The sequence below is a fragment of the Festucalex cinctus genome, chromosome 20 (genome assembly GCF_051991245.1).
Source record: "Festucalex cinctus isolate MCC-2025b chromosome 20, RoL_Fcin_1.0, whole genome shotgun sequence".
NCBI classification, from domain to species: Eukaryota; Metazoa; Chordata; class Actinopteri; order Syngnathiformes; family Syngnathidae; genus Festucalex; species Festucalex cinctus.
This window is the reverse complement of record NC_135430.1, coordinates 17,753,012-17,773,172: the sequence shown is the minus strand read 5'-3', so window position 1 is coordinate 17,773,172 and position 20,161 is coordinate 17,753,012. Positions and strand designations below refer to the sequence as shown.

The following is a 20,161-nucleotide window of genomic DNA, read 5'->3' as shown; positions in this document are numbered from 1 at the left end:
GGGCAGAAAATTATATTTTACAAAACCCTGCTTGGATTTTCCCCTCATCTCATTTTTCACGCTGTTGTGTCTTCCAGAGAACGAGGGGAACACCTCCGAAGGCACTCCTTCAGTGGCGACGTAGCGGACCCACTCCTCCTCTCCTGTCCAACCCCTGGCGGCACCCAGAGGGGCCACCACACACCCTGGACCCCACTCACCAAAGATAACCTCAAGTTCCGCCCCGACGGCTACTACAACCAGGAAGAGCCCCTCAACTTCTGCAAGTCGTCCATATCGTCCCATAAGGGCCTCGGTCCGGGCCTGGGGAGCGGTTGGCCCCTGCGACCGAACTCGGCGCACCTCCGAACGGGTCAAGGCCTTGGCTACATCCCAACGAACCGCTTAAACAAGAGCGGCCAATACGGGAAGCCGTACCGCCTTTCCCCCAGCTGCCACAGCAGCAGGAACGGCGAGGTGTTTGTCTCCAAACTCTACGGCAGCCTGCAGATTCCGGCGGACCCGGACGCTTACTGCGTGGATTTAGTCAAGAGCGAGAACGGCTACGGCGAATGCTACGACGGCCACTTGATGCCGCCCATTAAAATCGAGCACGATTCCGACTCGGAGAACGGCTGCGATCCCTTCGGCCGACCCTGGCCGCACCGGGATCCGGACGCGATGGACCGTCGCTATGGTAACGGCTTGTACGAGCAGAGCTCCGGCGTCCAGCTCAAATCCGAGGCGGATTACTACGATCTGCAATACTCGCCCTGTCAACGGGGCAAGGCGGGGATCAGCCCGCCGTACAACAACTATCCGAACTATGCGGTGAACAACGGCGGACGCTTGTTGAAATGTGACAAAGACTTGGGCGGCAACGGCGACAACAGTCAGTTCAGCCCTCAGAGACTCGCTCACTCGCAATGCAGTAATCAATCGGTTAACCTCATCGACTCTCACGTCTACCAACAGGAGCCTCAAAAGCCCTACATGCAGCAGGACTTCAACAAGCACGGCACTTACGAGTTCAAAGGTCACGGGCTGATCCATTCCATCAAAAGGGAGCCCATGGACTCGCCGCCCTGGTCCGAGGGCGGCCATGACCTGAGCCAGCCCATGATGGTCGGCCCGAGGAACATTATGCCATGTGTGAGCACGGGGCACCACAAATCCAGCCCGTACGTTTATATGCCCTAAAAAAAAAAAAAATGTAGTGCAGTATCCGTGTTGTCCGACACATTTACCAGCATCAAATGCAGAACGTCAACATTCTTCCATTCGAAGAGGACACAAGCCAGGCTCAGGTTCTACGTGTTAATGTTGTGACAATCAAAAACTGAATCAAATGTATGAATTTTGTCGTTCCGAGCACTTTTGGATTTAGCGACGAGTCGACTAACGCGCCATTTATCTCACCTGTTTTGCTGTGATATTGTCAGCCAATTTGAATTTTCAACAGACGACTCACCTCCGCCACTGACTCACTTCTGTTTGCTGTCCGAATGTGCTTGAAGATCTTTGGACCTTAGTGGTAGTTTTGTACGTTTTAGCACTTTAACTACAAATCGCCCACAAATGACAAACACTGGGATTGTTTCTATGCAACAAAATACATCAGCGTGCATAATACACGTTGGCTCATTTGAGAATAGGTCCAATAAAATATTCAGCGGAGCCTCTATCGAAGATGCTGGTCGACTTGTTTAAATCTAGATCATCTTCCCATGGAAAAGAACTGAAAATGTAATTAATCCATACCAGTGTTACTGTAGCTATCATAAAATCATTCGAATGACTCGGGTGAGCGAATGCTGATTATTTATACCCAGGATTTGATTTAGCGTGTTGAGTCAAGATTTTGATTCAATAATGGGTAAAAAAAAAAATAAATAAATAATAATACCCATACTGATGAGTTAAAAGTTACCAGGTTATTAATTTAGCTGCGATAACAAAAGTAATTTCATTATCAACATTTTCTAATAATGTTCCATAAAATTGAGTTCAACTTCAGTATCGAATGGTGAGCAGCTTCAGCATGCCCAAATCCAATCACCAATTAAGCCAATTTAGATTTTAATGAAACTTGGTGTACTTGTTGATAATAATGGCACAACACTAAATGTCGAATTTTAGGTCAATCGGAGTAGGGGTTTGGGAGCTACGGCCCGCCAAATTTGGCATTTTGGGGCAAAAAGGGGCGTGGCCACCTTCCTTTGAACCCTTGTATCTCAGGATCTTCTTGGTCAATCTTTACAATTCAGGTATTGTTGGAAAGGGTATTTAACAAGGATTCCAGATATCATATTTTAGTAATTTGACCTTAAAATTGACCTTGTATATCGCGTGACCTTAAAATTAACAAAATGGTGACATATGCTCTCTACTAGATATAAACGTTTCTGAGATTTTTTTTGTTTTTCTTTAGCAGAAGTCAAAGTATCCATATCCTCAAAAAATGTTGATAATTTATATTTTTTTTAGTTTCCAAGGGTACCAGCATCCCAGAATGGACTCCCCTCTACAGAAACCTGACAGTATTCTTGAGTCTATGCAGTTTGCAGTTAATTGACCAAAACATGTCAAAGTGGTGATTCTGTTGCAGCTTTAAGTATTATTCACTACACTTGGTTAACAAAACTCATGGTTAACAAAATGGCCGTCGTGAGTGTCAAAAAAATGGCGAAGGGTTAAACGAGCACATTGTAAACAAAAGGTTTTTTTTGTTTTTTTTTAACTTGTTAGTAGAAAACTGAAGGAGAATCTCGTCTGTTGTTGACATTTTAGTCTTCTATCAAAGCGCACAATAACATCTTGACCTTAGAAATAATATTATTGTTAAATATATTAACTTATGTTGGCTTATGTTGTACAGTTTAGTGTTCACTATGAGACCAGCATTTCATTGCAGATATGACTTCTTTTTTTTTTTTTTTTTTTTTCTGTTAATGATGTGCTTGAGTCAGAGGTCTTCACAAATCCGTGTTTTTGCACAACTAAACGAAAAGCACCAAATTACTTCAATGTCACAGCCTCAGTTTGGTGTCGCTACTGTGGTCGGTTTTGAAAATTGCACTACTGAGAGTAGTTCAGTTGAATTTTTTTTTCTTTTTTGTTTTGTTTTTTTAACGAGTCAACACACGAGTACATTGTGTCACTGTATTGAATTTGTCTTGCTCGATGTGTGTGTTCATTTCATGAAATGTTTTGATGATTTGTATTTATTGTAAGGCAAAAGGTGTATAATTTAAAAGCTGCAGTTTGAAGGCTTTTCTCTGTCTATGGCAAATCCATTTGGCTTTTTCTTGCTAGCATTTTGATAACTGTGTTTAAAAAAACAAAAACAAAAAAACTGCCCTACTTGTGTCATTGAGTAGGTAACTGCAAAGTAGTGAACACGGTGTAAATAAATATGCAGTCTTCCAATGTTTCTACGTGTTTTTTGCAAATGAGACTTATCTATTAAAAGACTTTTCTTTATGGAAAACATGGCAGCCGTCTTGTTCTTTTAGACATTTGCAACTTGTAACAATGAGGACAAACATTATAGAAAAGTCAAGTGAGTAGGGTGTTGCACGTAAAAAGTTGGAAATCAGATTATCTTTAATGGAAAAAAAAAAAAAAAAAAGCTTTTGTGCTGCTGTTTTGGTTAGCAACAGAGGTCAGATTGGCTCAGGATTTATGGACTACATTAAAGTCACTCATGTCATCAGTTTTACATGCAATAAACAGCAAACCTCTTGCATTGATGCCTTAATTCCAATTCTACTAATTCAATCATGTCCTTTTTCGAAACAAACGAGATACAGTCCTTGTCTATTTAGTGCCTTTTGAATATTTCAAGTCTACGAAATGCGGTCTCATCCTTCAGATTTGTGTCTCTATTAATAATGAATGGTGGCCGGAAGACAATACAGAGTATCTGTCGCCACGTGCGCAGATCAATGAAAGCAATTGAGAGCATTGAACTCTTGAATGTGGTCATCGGTGGGATGCAGAACTAAAATGAAAGGATTGATGAATATGCCCTGGAGGACAGGGTCACGTTGAAAGGTCAACTATTCGTTCAAATATTCGAATATGGGTTGTGCATGAGGACCGTTAGTCACACACATACTCACTGGACACTTCCATTAGGTGCACCAGCATTTATTAAATAGATGATAAAAGACCAAAATGTTTTTTTTTTTTAAATAAAATGACTCTTATTTATATATGCATCACACAACGGCTTTTGCATGACAGGTTTAAGAGCAAGTAAAGAGGTGTTCTTGGTGGGAATTTTCTACCTGAAGGCGCGATCAGAGAGGTTACATCAGGTCAGACGCCCAACCTCAAACACAAGCTGCCGCCTACTGGACAAGGTCGCGCATTGCAGAGATCTCCTGGAATTTTCCCAGTTCCAAAGTGACAGAATGAATGTGGCAACATTTTGATTATATTAAACACACAAAAAATGTATATTGCAGTTTGGCCATGACAAAACAAAACGTTCATGATTAACTTTGTGCCATATAAAGCATATCATTGAGCCTAGAATTGCATAAAATGGAGCGTGTCCAACGGAGTCTGGAATTCTGACAGTTTAAAAGTTTGTTTGAACCTTATCAATAAAAAATTTGCAACATATATGTGCTTTTAAGGAGTCACTACTATATATAAATCAAGATGATTTGACTATGTGCCCTGCAAATGTGTGCACATATAATTTCTGTGATTTTCTGAAACAGCATAATTTATATGAGAAAACAAGCATGTCAAAAAAAACTGTTGTCGGTCTTCATAATGAAGGTCCAATCGGGGTGAAAAGCTCTTGTGCATCCCTGTGAGGTTTATTCAAACTTCAGTGGCTTCACGTTCACTTTTGGCCTGTAGTGTACGATGAGCTGTACCAAGATGAAGCAGTTAACAATCAGGAAGAGCAAACCGGCCAGCCAGATGAACAGAAAAGTGTTGTAGCCCTCAAACTCCAGGAAGTAAGCCGGGAGCAACCATAATCCCTGATGATGAGAAAATAGGAATGTTATGTTTTTGTTACTGACACGCAATATGATCAATATAACAAGTTGGCAGTCTCTCAAGTTGAGTAAATAAACTCACACAGCCGTTATTGAGGAATTCTGGTGTTTTAAAATCAAGATTGTCACCTGTCCAGCAAACCAGAGGAGCAGCAGTCCCACTCCTTGTTTCAGTGAAAGACTCAAATGAGGGATGACCAGAGGAAGTAAACTCAGGTACCACAGGAAGTACTACCAAAAAAATGGGCAAGTTTGTAACGATTACGATTTAGTTACTACTAGAATAAAATAAAAAAAAATGTCGAGACGAAAAGTATCATCTTGACTTTGACCTCCATACCTGCGATGTGCAAACTTTGTTGAAAGTGACAAAGGTCGCCGTATGTAGGAAACAGCAGAAGGTCAGGTCACGGTGAAATGCCCATGACGTGACCAGAATGAGGATCAACTGTGGCAGGAAAGCTGCCAGTCCAAGCCACTGGCTCCACCTGCTGTCTGCAAAACAAACGACAGCCTAATGCCGATGCCGTAATTCTTTTCAAAGGATGAACCTAAAATGCACTTTAACCCTCAGGTGAACTTTATTTGTTCTCTACTTACCTGCAGTAAGGTAGAGCATGTAGAAGTATGGAGAGAAGTTATGTCGAATATCTCTTCTGGTTAGATGATACAAGTATGTCTCGTGAAGGAATGTCCAACCATAACTGGAATAAAAATTCATCTGTATTTAAGCTGCAATTATTTATAACTCTGGAAGTGGAATCACACTTCAACATACTGTGCATCAATTTGATTATTGCTCTTACATGTAATAGAAAATTGCTGTGAGGGTGCAAAAAAGACCTGCGGCCACACTTGCAAACCAAAACAATTCCTTGTTGAGGAAGCTTCCCAAGAAGCGAATGATGCTCCTCCCATTTTTTCGATCTTCCTGTCCTCTGATGTGCGGCGTGCGAAGAGTCAGTATGATAGGAAGCGCGTAGGTGATGGGGTAGATCTTCATATGAACAGAGAGGCCGTAGAGCAGCGCTGCCCATGTCATGCGCCGGCCTATGAAACAGAAGGCAAAAGTATTCGTTAAAGTTGTGCTTTTCAATTACTTTTGTAAGAAAGAAGTGATGTGATTCATCACCTTTAAAACTACCCATTTTCCACATCATCTTTTCATAAACTTACCCTCTATACAAAGAAGGGTCCCGAGCACCAAAGCGGCCAGTATGGACTCAGCATTCCCTCGGCTGGAAACTCCCATTGGCAGGGGGTTGAGGAGCCACAGCGAACAAACGCGACGTGCCGTCTAATCAAAACAATTTTGTATTTATTTTTTTAATCAGCCAAAATAAGAAACACATTCTCCCATTAAAGACGAGCACTAACATACTTTTAAAAAGTGTGTTGTCGTGTGAGGTTGTAAAACTGGAAATACTACCGATCTAAAACACATTTGTGATGAATGCTTTCATTTGACCATAAGTGTAGTCACTTATGTTATGTTCCTAATCCTCTTCCGCATGAAAAGCATCAGTGTACACACCTCAGAGCCAAGACCTCGCAAGCAAAGGATTCTGTAGATCAGCAGTCCGGACAGCACGTCACACAGGATGAAAACAAGCTTGCCAAACACCATGTGGATATAAATGTTAGGAGTGAGCAGCCAGGCAAGTAGAGGCGTGTATCGATAGGTTGATCTGTTGTACGGGGACTCGCCCTGGGAACACATTTATCATGTATTACAATGATAACAGTAGTAATGTCTTTCTAATGCTTTAAAATTGTTGACAGTTTGCTTTTAAACTTTTAAAGTTTGAGGAAAGGGATGGATGGGATCTATAATGCGAAGACACAACTATTATGATAGTTAGACTGACGTAACATGTCCAGCTAAAATTATGACTGAAGTTAAGGCTACCTTAGTCGTGAATCTCGCAGCATCCGTGAAGACGTGATAGTCAATGTCAGTGAACTTCACTACCATCGTCCTGTCGTGGAAATCTCCATATGCGACCAAGGCGAGTCGTATAGCGAAAGAAGCCGTGAAGAGGACATGCTTCTCTGTCACTTTGGATATTAGCCTCTCCATCGCTACGAAAAAGAAAGTAGTACTTCTACTTTGGCATATGCTAGCTACGATAATCCAAGTCCGCTTCTGTTGGCCGATATGGCGTCTTTTAAAGTTGCTGTCACGTTTGCATTGTTTTGATTCTCGATTTCACCCCCAGCCCCCCAAAACATTAAATTTTTACGATTAATTAATGTATGCCTCCTGTTATTGATCGTGTAAAGGCATTGCGTTCCTGTAAAAACAAAACAAAAACATTCAATTCCGGAAATAAACCGGAAGTGTCATTATTCCTTATTCCGCCGCATTGGCTGTATAGCGCCCCCAAGTGTGCAGAAGGGAGACGCTTTTGTTTTTTGTTTACTCCAAGTGCAAGTGCTGTACAAATATTTAAGAAAAAGACTGTTAAAGGTTAAAAAAATAAGTAAATGACAACAGTACGTAATTTGTGTTTAAAAACACTTTTATTGCATACATAAAATAATGCGTTTAGATAATATAGAATAGCTGAGCTGTTGGTATTTCTACATTGACTTTGGTTTATTTTTGCATACTGTACTGTTTTGGAAACTGTATATTCCTAATCGGAATATGCACAATGTATCATCATATTATGATTCTCTTTGGTTTCATACAATAAATGGAGCAATGAGGATTTAACAATGAAGTTTGTTTTCCGAGCATTTGTAGTAAGGTTGAATGTAGAACTTGTACAAAGTACAGTACTGGAAGCACCAACATGTACCCACGTACAAGCGAATGTTCCCACAGTAAGTGGCAGTGAGCATAAATGTAGAAGCATCCCGGAATTACATAGGAGGCTTAGTCAGAGATTACTGCAGCGGTTCAGACTAAGTAAGTAGCCCAATAAAAAGCGTAACCACCGCTGGTAATGAACAACGCAATTTAATGCTCACACAGGGGAGCAGTATCGGCCAGCAAAAAGGACAGTCAGGGTCGGGTTATGCCGGATGAAGAAGAAGAAGGGGTGGTCAGCGATGAATGTGGGCGTTATCAGAGCGCAGCGCAACATCACGATGGCAGCAGTAGCTGCGGCAGCCTCGGTTCCCTCCTCGTTCACCTCGATGAAAGCCTTGTGGATGACTTTTGACAATGTCAGGTCATTGGCGGGAGACATGCCTGAAAACATAACGGATTCAATTGAACTGTCGATTATGATTACAATTGTGAGAGATCCTCCAGGTAAAATTCCTACCAGAAAAATCACTCTTTGACATGTCGAAGGCGTCCACCATTCCCATGCTCATCAAGACATTCTTCATGTCGTAGTTCTCTTCCATCTTGAATCGGGGCAGGCCCACCCGGACCTCGATTTCATCCATCTTGTCGGCACGGGTCCACTCCACAAAGTTGTTATAGTTCAGATTCTTCTCGATCTGTGTTGAATAGAATTGAACTAAAATTTTCCTGTATCACAAAACAAAATGTTGTGTATTTGTGTCTTACCTTACTCAGACCAGTGGAATTGTCCTCTATGTCATTGGGTAGAAAGATGAGCATGCTGAGCTCCTTCCCTATGTAAGGCATCTCCAAGATCTGCTCATCAGAAGGTTTGTTTATGTTTTACATGTCGTATGAAATGTGTTGTGTTCAGGTGGAAAAAGATCGTAGTACCTGGCAGTTGATTTCAGGGATGAAGGCGAGGTGGAATTTGGCTTTCTGGTGCATCATCTTCACTGGTTTGGTTGCATTCTAAAAATAACAACAATGAGTGAAGACCATAAATGAAGTGACTATGTGGAATAAATTCAGCAATAATATGTTAGAAAAAAAGCAAAGATGGGGGGCGATTTAAGAAGTCTTCGTTTGTGAATAAAGAATTCGGCTAAACATAAAATTAAATTATAGCAATTCTTTGTTCTTGTCTTCAAGAAAAGTTCCAAATGTCACAATGTCTGTTGTTATAAGTCGAAGAAAAAAAAAAAAAGAAGGCGGCCATTTTGCCACTTGCCGAGTAAAAATGACATCATAGTTGCACTGGTAACAACCAATCACAGCTCATCTTCAGAAAATAGGTGATTCGTGATTGGTCGTTGCCTGAACCTTTAGCAACTGTGATGTCATCTTCAGTCGACAGTAAGTGGCAAAATGGCCGCCCCCTGAGATGGCTGGATTTTGCTGCATTAACTCTCATTCCACAAATGTAATACAAATCAGAATGTCATGTTTAGACTAGTAGTAAGGTCACACATAACATATTCCCTTGTAAATACGGCAACTAAATATCAGTGCCCTTTTTGCTCATGTGTCAACGCCATGCTCACGACAAGTTCAAACAACTCAGAGCAAAGTTCACTCTCATTTTTCTTCCATCTGTGAATCATTTCTAAGTTACAACAGGCTAAATGAGTGGTTTGTCCACGTAGGCGTGGCTGCAATTAAGCAATGTGAAATTGTACGAGTTTGAGCCAAACTCAGCCACTTTTTCAGTTGCAACTTGATGCGGGAACATTCTGTTCATGTCCTTGTATGTGAGCCAGACTATTCAAAGAAAAAAGTTATCATTTTGGGTGTGTATTATGAACAGGAAACCAGGAAGGAAACCAATATTAAAAAGTTTCCATTGTTCTGCGGAATGTGTTGGTGCAGTGCTACCTTGTTAAGCCTAAACTGAGCGTCGCGTGTGTCGCTCTCCTTGAATTTTTTGTTCCAGTTGCCTTTAAAGTAGATGGCGTTGACCAGCACCAGCCTGGTCAAGCTGTCCAAAACACCGCGGGCCAGCACATCCTTAATTTTACCTGGTAAGCAACAAAGAGGACAAGAGTTGAAACATTGTGGAGGTTTGAAGCCAAAAGTTGAAAATTGTGTCTTGTGTGTTAATTCCACCTTGTGTCTCGCTCTCAACCCATTTGTTGATGCTGAGCCGGGCTACCTCAAAGTTTCTGATAAAATCCACAGTCTCCAGCTCTGCTTTGTAGTGCGTCCTTGTGTCTTTTAAAAAGTCCTGAAACCATCAATAAAAAAAAATTATGTTTAACAATATGTTTATTTTTGTGACGGTAGCCTGAGCGCAGTGTTGTTCAAATTAAGGCTGTTTGTGGCCCACCATCCATTTTTTGAGCGGCCCACAAATTTGTGTTATATGCCGTAGAACAGGGGTGTCGAAGCTTTTTCCTCCAAGGGCACATACAGAAGAACTTTTTTTTTTTTTTTTTTTAAACTTTAATTCATGTTGTCAATTACACCAAAATCAGTCAATCAAGCAATTGCATTTTGTTTATAAACTATAAATATATACCATATGTAGTAGTAGTAGTAGTAGTAATAATAATAATAAATTATAAATTGTAAAAAAACAAACAAAAAAAACCACTAATATATTTTGCAAAACTGCGAACTGATCAGCTTTTTATAATGCAAATACTTAAGATTTTACAAGATTTTGGGGTGGTCAAGAACCGCACTGAACAGGACCCGAATCCAATCTCTACATTCCGAAGCAAAACTGGAACAATCTGTCCTAAGATGACTATTTTTTTAAAGCAGCTACTTGGGAATCATTCTTGTGAAAAACATTTTTGCTTGTAAAAACTCACCATAGTGTTATGTAGAGAAACGTTACTATGATTGTAAATAGTTAATTTGCATCTTTGCATGTTTAGAAAAGTTCTACAGAAAATAAAGCAAATATATTTGTAGTTTGTATAATCTTTAGTATATGCCGCAGACCCCGGGCCATAGTTTGGACACACTGCTTTAGCCAAAGTTGGCAGTGTTAATGAAAATGAAGGCTTATTATCTTTGTAAAAGCAATATTTTTGATACACCTATTATATCAGATGAAGGCAGATTGTGTAGATTTCACCTCCCTCATTCTTCATTCACACAAAAGCTTTTATGACTCATATCTGTGACTCTCACTCCCTTTCACCCATCTTTGCAGAAACAAAAGCTGCTTTCTTCTGGAATGCGCCGCGTGCTGCGACACAAACCTCAACAAACGGGTACGACTGCTCCCCGTACAGTCTGTTGGCAATGCTGAGAGCATACGGCGAGTCTGGCTTGTTGAGCGCAGCCAGCAGTTTGGCAAAGTCGGCGTGAACCCGATCCTCCTGGCCCCTGGTCTGCAGACACTGTGGAGCAAACAGGGTGATAGGTTAGAGCAATCAGACTTTATTGTTGATTTAATCAATGAATAACTATGCTGACCTGCAAATACAATTAAATCAACGGTTATTGATGGAAAACTTTTACACAGATACAAGCACATGCTATGCCACCACCAAGATGTTATTTCTGTTATTTCAGCCCTCGTGTACTTTGTGGAATGTTTTAGAAAGTATTGTGTGAGTTAAGAAGAAATTGGCATTTCACAAAAATATTATTACAGAAATATTTGTCTTATCAAAATGTCGTTGTCAGCAGCCACACCAGGAAGAAACCATAAAAGAAAATGATGGCCAAAGTTTGAAGGCCTTTGTGTGTCTCTCTCTCTATGGCCTCGCCCAGCATCAACCAACACCACCCCGACCAGCAGTTAGTAAAGTGTTCCTCATGCTTGCAATAGTCGAGTTGCTATGGATGTTACCACCTTCGGCAGCGATATGGTCTGGACTTGCTGCATTTGCATCATTGAATGTGGCTGAGGCGTTTGCTCGGTGAAACGGAGAACCTGGGGGGGTGCAAGTGGTATTGTTCATTGGGATAGACATCAGGATGTGTGCAGGATATGGCAATCCGATCCTTCCGCAGAGAAGTGCAAGGTGTGAAGTTACTCCAGACAAGTTTATTATCCTGACACTACAAGTTCCCCAAATTATTTCATATAATTCTGTTATATATAATAAAAGTTTTTTTGTTTTTTTTTATGCTGACAATTTCAATATTCGCTCAGTATTAAAACACAAAAATATTCATTTTTCCTTTACTTTATTTGGTTAAAATGTTTTTTTTTTTAACCTCAAACGTCGCAGACGCACAAGTTTAGATTATTTTTAATTATTAATTAAAAAAAATACATTATTTTTTTTTTAAATAAAGAAATAACTACACATTCTGAAATCATCTGTTGCTGTGCCCATCCCTGTTTTGCAACTGCAACCACAAATAATAACACATTTTTTAAATGAAATGTGTCAAGTCTTTGTGTGCCAGATGTTTTTGCTTGCAAAACATGTTTATCAGAGACTGAGTGCATTTCAAAATGCTCATTGATACACGCCTTGCCCTCTGCCCTTGTACCGTCAGCAACTTATCAACTGGCTGAGTGCCAAATGGGTTTTGAACACAGTTTGCGGTCATGCACACGCACGCGCATAAAATGTAGTGCATGCAGCAGCTCGGACCTGTCAGGGTGTGCCTTTACTTTGGCGATCCTTTTGTAAAATTACACTTGGTGTTTGCAGAATCAAGTTTCACCTACATTCCAACTTGTTGCTTTAAGGGCAGGGCTGCTTTTGCCAATAGTGAAAAATGACATCAGGAAATAAGGGACTTTTTTTTTTTTTTTTGACAGTGAAATTTTACATATATTTGTCATACTATCATTTAACACCCATACAAACCAAAAGGACCACTGCGAGGATACAATGCTAATATTAATTTAAAAAATTACCATTAAAAAATTTTGTGAAATAGTGTAATGACTTCAAGCACATTCGCAAACCGCCATACTTCCTTTAATAGTATAATCATATCATAATTAAAAAAAAACAAAAAACAATGAAGAACAAAGTGATTATTCATAAATTACAGCGTGTGCATGCTTTTGTGTGCGCGCGTGCCCACTACCTCTGACATCTGTTTTTCAGTGTTGCCCCCCGACCCCCGCATCACCATGCCAAGGGCGGAAGAGATGCTAAGAGGGGAAAAGAAGACATTCGCAGTCTTGTCATTGTAGCTCAATTTGTTCAGTAAATCCAGAAAGAACTTGGTGTTGGCCTCGGAGAGAGGGCTAGATGATGCCATCGTGTCTGGGGGAGAGAGAAAAAAACACACACAAGTGCAGAAGATAGGCAGTTATAGAAATATTTCAGTTCTAAATCTTTATCTACACACACTCAATAGACTAGTCTGGTAGCACATATTAGTTCTTCCATAGCTGAATACAGTTGTGTTGGTAGGAGTTGACTGCAAAATTTGAACAATTAAAACCATATTGAAAAGAAAGGGGGAAAAAATGCGGAGTGGTGGAACTTCGGGGCAAATGCTGCTTGTTGCGCAATCATGCAAAGACTTACAGAAAAAAAAACATCTTTCTTTGCATCCCTGATTTTTTGACATGGTGATTTTGCAGTGGTCACGTAATATTTTTTCCCACACCTGCACCACCGTATCTTACGTTTTGATGTGTTGAAAATCAACCATACCCAAACTTCCTGTATACAATTCAATCTACATCACTGCACTGTATATCAATAATAGTATATCAATAATAGAACGGTCGCTGTCAATAAATTACCCTTTCGTTCGGAGTTGAATTACTTACCGCTACTGACAGACGCTTTTGCACAAGTAGTCAGCAAACGAAAAAACGGAGGCTGTCAACTCAAAACTCTGTTTTTAATATATTTTTGACACGCCCAGAAACTTGTCACCGAGAAGTAGCTTCCGCGTTGATGACGTAATTTCCACGGAAGCCGAAAGGGAAAATAAATCCGCATCCAAATCCATCCATTATTCCATCCATTTTCTTGACCGCTTCTTGCTCACAAGGGTCGCGGGGGGTGCTGGAGCCTATCTCAGCTGGCCTTAGGCAGTCGGCGGGGGACACCCTGGTCTGGTTGCCAACCAATCGCAGGCATCCAAATCCACACATTGAAATTAATTTTGTGAAAAAAAATACACATTCGCTTGTTGTTGATATTTTTGTTAGACACTAACAAACGTTTGACTTTTGCAATTTATCTACTGTATTTCCAATTAATTTGTTTTAAGAAGCTATGAAATAAGTGTGAACCGTATACAGTAAACACAATGCATTTTGAATCGATGTACAAACATCAAATGCAGATCACTTGCCATATTCTCTATTGATTTAATATATATTACTGAATTGCTTGTGAAATGTTGCGAACAACATTTTAGTGCATACAATAACTCAACAGACACATATGTGATATAGAAGCTGCACACACTGTCAATATTTATTCAACTTGTCATGCTACCACAGAGCAAAACATAAAACCGCCAGAAAAAAAAAATCCCAGATAAATTTCCACTTTGTTATTAATGATCGATGATTGCCTCTTCCCCAAATAGATAGATAAAGAGATACTTTAGTTTCATGTGAGGGGAATTAAATGATGAAATAAGATAGCTAAAGTTCTGTTAAATGAATTCATTGCAGAAATGCACCATACAAGCTCACTCGGGGGTGGTGTATTGCCCAGCAAACAAGATTGTAGTGGACGGGTTATGTTGGATGAAGAAAAAGAAGGGGCGGTCAGCGATGAAGACTTTGGGGACTTTAGATACCCCCACTGAGGTGCGTTCCACAACAATGACAGCAGTGGCTGCGGCGGCCTCCGTCCCCTCCTCATTTACCTCCACAAACGCCTTATGGATGACTTGTGACACTGCCAGGTCATTGGCAGGAGACATGCCTAAAACAAAAACCCCAAAATATGTCTACATATGGTATTCAATAGTAATTATTTGTGTTTGTACTACAGCAGCATTGTTTTTTTGTATTTATTTATTTATTGCCCACTTTTTACATACTGTAGATGCAAAAAGGATGATGTTAGATGTATAACTTGTCTGTTGAGTTCCAGAAAAGATGCATCAGAAATGGTTCATGGACATGGCCTTCTTACCAGATAAGTCACTTGTATTTTCATCAAAAGCATCCACCATGCCCATGCTGACCAGGACATCCTCTAATTCGTAACGGACCTCCATCTTGAATCGAGGAAGGCCCACATCAACCTTCACGTCAAGCTCCATATTCTTTGGATTTGTCCACTTCATAATTTTCTCATGAGTGAGTTCCCGCTCCAACTATCGAGGTGACAAATATCAAATGAAATAATAGCTTGTTTAATATTGTGCATGTTTTTTTTTAATCTCATTAAATATGTAAGCTGTTTTACCTTCTCCAAGCCTGTTGTATTATCCTCTATTTCATTGGGCAGGAAGATGAACATGCTGACATCTTTCCCTTCATAAGGCAGCTCTAGACCCTGTCCAAAAATTATTACATTTTCATAAAAAACACACACACATTGACATTCCCTTCTACGAAGACATTGTTCTTGTTCTCCAATTTGATTAAGTTGATGGGTATTTGATTTTATTGGTTTCATCAATATTGGTGTGGAAGCTGGATGATCACAAGCATTAAAGGTTGTTTTTATTACCTGGCAGTTTAACTCAGGGATTGCGATGTAGTTGAATTTACTCTTCTGGTACATCATCATCACTTTCTTAGTGTCATTCTAAAGTCAAAATGAAAAAAAGTACAGTAAACATATCAACATGGTGAGAGGGGAAAGTGTACAGCTCAGCAAGCAAATTCATATTCCTCATAGTTATAAACTTTACCTTATTGATTCGAAACTGAGCTTCACGAGTCAACTTTTCATCAAACTCTTGATTCCATATGCCTTTGAAATAGATGGCATTGACCAGCACCATCTTGGTGCTGCTTTTTAGCTTTTTGATCAGGTCCTTGATTTTACCTGGCGAATGAATGTTACTGACATTTCTCATTAGGTTTTAGATATGAGATCTTGATACATATCCAGTATGTAATGTCAAAGACGTACAAACAGAAAAGTGCATGAACAATGTGACAAATGAAATAAAATGGCTCCCTTCGAGTCATACTGCCCAACAAATGGATATCCACATTATTACCACCACTGCACATTTTATTTAAAAAAAAAAATCAAATCAAAAAAACAAAAAAACAAAGACTCATTCATACCTGTGCCTGCTTGACAATCAATGAAATGCAAATTCAAATGAGAGCACCACACCTTGTGTTTTCTCTTCCACCCAGCTGTTAATTTTGACCTTGGCCGCCTCTGAATTAGTCCTGAAATCTACAGTCTCCAATTCAGCATGGTAGTACTTCCTGGTTTCCGTAAGGTAGCCCTGGAAAGCACGATAATGTGAAAGATTGCAATTGTGGCAGTAAATGATGAATTCTGAACATAATTTTATTTTCACAATCAATATTTATTTGTTTGAAGCAGTTTCCTTTGTGTTTCAATTAGCAAGTGAACGTGTTGCAATTAAACTTTTATAGTATTATCCAACAAATTAATCATTTAGCTTTTTTGTTTGTTTGGATGTTTGTTTTTTTTGCTTAGTTTCTGCCTGCTATCATAAGTGATTTGCATTTTTGGGGGGTCGTGGGCGCTCACCAGTAGTTGTTATTAAAGTATTAATTAACTATTATAACTAATTATTTCTTCAAATGATTATAACCAGAACACACACCTCATCAAACATGTAGGTTTTCTCGCCATACAGCCTGTTGGCAATGCTGAGGGCATACCCAGTCTTTGTCTTGTTGAATTCGATCATAAGTTGCTGAAAGTGGGCGTGGACGTCATCCTTACCTTCGCCGCCGTATAGAACCTGTGGACAAATAGAGGAAAATTAAATATCTGTCATGCTGTGAAACTCTGTATAACCTTGGCAATCCGTCCCACCCCACATTGCGCTTATTCTGGCGTCTACGCATTGGCCACCAGGGGTCAGTATAATACAGCGATAGAGTCACACACAGTTTCACATCTACTAGTGGTTTTTCACAGATGATGAATATGTGCATGTCAGTATTGTTATACTTTCTGCTGAGAAAGTTTGTCTTTAAATCAATTGCTTCAATCAACATTGATGTACAGTATTCTTTAGCTTGTCCATTATGTTTTTATATTGTGTTAGCATTGAGCTAGTGGGCTTTTCTCAGGCAATTGTGTGTGTCAGATAACGAATGCTGTAGTTGTTGCATATTGCACCTTTGTTAGATATGGCGGCAGCTTGCTGGACTGTCGTAGCTGCCACTGCATCTGTTGCCGCGTCCTCATTTGCATTTTCATTGGAGACTGCATCATCATCTGTTCTTGTTCTTCCTCCGTTGGTTGCGTGGCCTTTGTGAAGCAGAGGACCTGTAGGCAGAATCAGAGTAGTTGCAACTGACATGAGTTAGGTTTCCATTCCCTCATTTAGACTTTCAAACTGCACATATTAGAGTTCACAACTTGTTGATTTTATGTTGCAATACAACTCATTACCCACACTGATTGGAATGTATTCGGTTCTATTTTGAATGTGTGCCTGTATCAACATGTTACCTGATATGAATTGTTGCTTTGCACAACTGTATTACCTCTGACATTTGCGTGGCTGTGTTACCCCTGGCCCCCAGCATCACCATGGCCAGGGCTGAGGAAATGCTCACGGGGGAGAAGAAGATGTTTGCCGCCGTGTTCTCCTCACTCAGCTTTTTAAACAAAGCCAAGAAGAACATCGTGTTGGCTTCGTTTGTGGGGTTTGGTGTTGCCATTGCGTCTGATAGAAAGACAAGAAAGAGCACGATTTCACAGAATGACACAAAGCCATTGTTTTTACATTCTGGCCACCCCGTGCATAAAATATGTCTCAAACACAACATTAATCCGAATGCCATTTTTAGACATGGGAGCACATGGAATATATTATTGCACAGACAATTTTTGAATTGACTTCCCCTTTTAATCACTGGATTTTAATTTATTCTTGCACTTGATGTAATGCAGCTATACAACAATTGCACCCTGCTCGCCGTGAATATTGAAGGGACAATGATGTGAAAACATTGCAAGGTTTGAATGATTTAAATTCTATTCGCTGGTTCTCTTTGAATAAACGAAGACGAAACTAAACTTATCAGTTGATCAATCCAAATATGTTGCATTACATTTGATCTATAAATTATTTACATTTGTATATTTTAAAAGACGAAATGCTGTACTTACAGAGTCTGCCTCAAGACAACAAGTCAACAAGCAAAACTTGTTGTGACTGACACTATTTGCTGCAATTATACACAACTGCCACACCCTGAGTTCAGTTATTTCCCAAGAACGTTGATTCACACCCAGCAGTGGAATGGGTTTGGTCTGTTCCACAGGCAAACCCATGGCCCGTCCTTTTTAGCCAAAAACATTAAGCAGGAAAGGTCTAGCCAACAAGTAGAAATAAATAAGGTTTATAAATTGTAAAGTGCACAAACTAAGCAAATAAAACAGTTGGAGCCATAATGCTTTACTTCACGAGAGGAAGCTTTGTTGAACTGTCGGTTCCATTTTCCTTTGAAATAGATGGCGTTGACCAGCACCATCTTGGTGTCGTCTTCCAGATTGCCGATCACGTTCTTGATTTTACCTGGTGAATGTTAATGAATTTATCGTTAATGTTTTAGATATGAAATCAGATCATGCACGTAATGTAAAGTCTAGGTAGCAAAGCTCATGAAACAATGTTTTTCCGGTTGTATGTGCTTACTGTCAGAGAAACAAGTGGACATGTATCGGCCTACTTAGACATACTTAGACTTACAACATATACAGTCAATTGCTATGACACTAAAGCTTGCAATTAAAAGCAACACTTCAGCATTTTACGCATCAACATTTATTTAAAGGAGTTTACTTTGTTTCAATTAGAGACTGTAAATGTTGTCCAACTTATTTTTGTACTATTATAGACAAATTCAACCTTTTATTTAAAAGTATTCTTTCTCCAGTCCATAATAATCAGAACACACACCATTTTAAACTTGTAGGTTTGCTCCCCATACAACCTGTTGACATACGCTGAGGTCATACCCAGCATTTGTCTTGTTGAATTCGGTCAAAAGTTGCTGAAAGTGCGCATGGACGCGATTCTCACCTTGGGTGTGTCCCAGGATCTGTAAATGGAGGAACGTGTCACATACGTGTAATACTTTGCATTACATCATCCTCCTCAGCCTCAACAACATCTCTCAACACCTGCCTGGGTGAAATGAAGGCATGGCTGTCATCCAACTGTAAACTGCTCATCTCTACAAATGCTGCAGTTGTTGCACCTTTTTTAGAAGTTGCGGCAGTTTGCTGGAGTGTCGTCTTTGCATCTGCTCTCACACACTAAAGGAGACAGCATGTCAATTTGCAGTTCGTGTTTAAAACATATCTTTTGTGACACCAGTCCTAGAACTTGACACACCTCGTTTGTCAAATTAATTTTGTGGTTATTTGCCTGTTGCCAACTTTAACATTTTTTCACTGCAATGGAGTGTGGGAAGAAAAAGTCATCAAAGTCCTCGGTGACATGTCTGGCGATTCACTGGTAAATTATAAGATCTTTCAAACAAGATTCTTGATTTCATTAATAAAATAATAAAATAAATAAAATAATCAAATAGCTATAGCACACAGGTAAGTCACAGCTGGACATCATTCTGTACTTGAGTAAAAGTACAATTACTTGCATAAATAATGACTAGTAAAAGTACTCATTCAAATAATTACTCGAGTAAATGTAAAAAAGTACAGGTTCTAAAACGTACTTCACGAGTAAAAGTAAAAAGTATTTTTACCGGATGTTTCCTCCTCGTGTCATATAATTTAAAGACAATGAAATTCAAAAGATCATCACTTAACAAATCCTTAAAACTGACTAAGTCGCCTCATGAAGCCCTTGCAATTGTTTTTTTTAAACTCCTCTAGATGGTGCCCTTGGTTTAAAGATCCAATGAAGATGACGGGTCAGAGTCAAGGCCAGAGAGTCATGTTAACTAATGTTTAGCACCTTTAGTAAAGTTAGTTTCATCTAGTTGATTTATTGATTAAAAAAAATAAAAAAAATAAATGAAATTGGTGCAATTTGTTTCTCCCATAATCAGAATTTCAACGTTCGATAAACACAGACATATGTCACGTCATACGCCCAAAGACAAATACATATGTCAAGTCACACGCCCATAGACATAAGACAAAGACGCAAAGACATATTTTTGGCACTCATGGAACCCCATAATTTTAAACTTGATTGCACATTAAATATAAGATTCTATAACTATAGTAGAATCTGTAAATAATTATTCCAAATGTTTGGAAAGGCAAGCAACTCGAGCCGAGGTGTGACAAAGGTTACAACGAGCCAT

At 39.6% G+C, this 20,161-nt stretch overlaps 3 protein-coding genes across 6 annotated transcripts in view; 1 reads left to right on the top strand and 2 right to left on the bottom strand.

Annotated features, from left to right (window-relative positions):
- The window catches only part of ahrra (aryl-hydrocarbon receptor repressor a), a 61,187-nt gene extending 57,779 nt beyond the window's left edge, over positions 1–3,408 (top strand). For all 3 annotated transcript variants that reach the window (XM_077509444.1, XM_077509443.1, XM_077509442.1), the window contains one exon: positions 78–3,408. In XM_077509444.1, the coding sequence (XP_077365570.1) occupies positions 78–1,179 (1,102 nt within the window). In that variant the 3' untranslated portion in view covers positions 1,180–3,408. The remainder of the gene's footprint in view (positions 1–77) is intronic.
- Positions 3,409–4,793: 1,385 nt separating this feature from the next.
- pigm (phosphatidylinositol glycan anchor biosynthesis, class M) lies at positions 4,794–7,366 on the bottom strand. 2 transcript variants are annotated; one of them, XM_077508263.1, is made up of 8 exons: positions 6,910–7,366; positions 6,535–6,708; positions 6,177–6,297; positions 5,807–6,050; positions 5,601–5,704; positions 5,341–5,495; positions 5,083–5,231; positions 4,794–4,982 (listed from the first exon to the last, which is right to left on the bottom strand). In XM_077508263.1, exons 1-8 carry the CDS (start codon positions 7,078–7,080, stop codon positions 4,895–4,897), a joined length of 1,206 nt encoding a protein of 401 aa, XP_077364389.1. In that variant the 5' UTR covers positions 7,081–7,366; the 3' UTR covers positions 4,794–4,894. The 2 variants fall into 2 exon arrangements, with proteins under 2 accessions (XP_077364389.1, XP_077364388.1); XM_077508262.1 differs by having other exon boundaries at positions 5,130–5,231.
- A 138-nt stretch (positions 7,367–7,504) lies between these two features.
- On the bottom strand, positions 7,505–18,170 carry serpinb1l3 (serpin peptidase inhibitor, clade B (ovalbumin), member 1, like 3). The gene is made up of 20 exons (XM_077509713.1): positions 17,993–18,170; positions 17,363–17,544; positions 16,992–17,141; positions 16,468–16,608; positions 16,002–16,119; positions 15,565–15,701; positions 15,381–15,458; positions 15,114–15,203; positions 14,838–15,021; positions 14,390–14,624; positions 13,508–13,512; positions 12,811–12,992; positions 11,612–11,692; positions 11,013–11,153; positions 9,907–10,024; positions 9,676–9,818; positions 8,695–8,772; positions 8,527–8,616; positions 8,276–8,456; positions 7,505–8,199 (listed from the first exon to the last, which is right to left on the bottom strand). Exons 1-20 carry the CDS (start codon positions 18,153–18,155, stop codon positions 7,973–7,975), a joined length of 2,724 nt encoding a protein of 907 aa, XP_077365839.1. The 5' UTR covers positions 18,156–18,170; the 3' UTR covers positions 7,505–7,972.
- Positions 18,171–20,161: the final 1,991 nt, after the last annotated feature.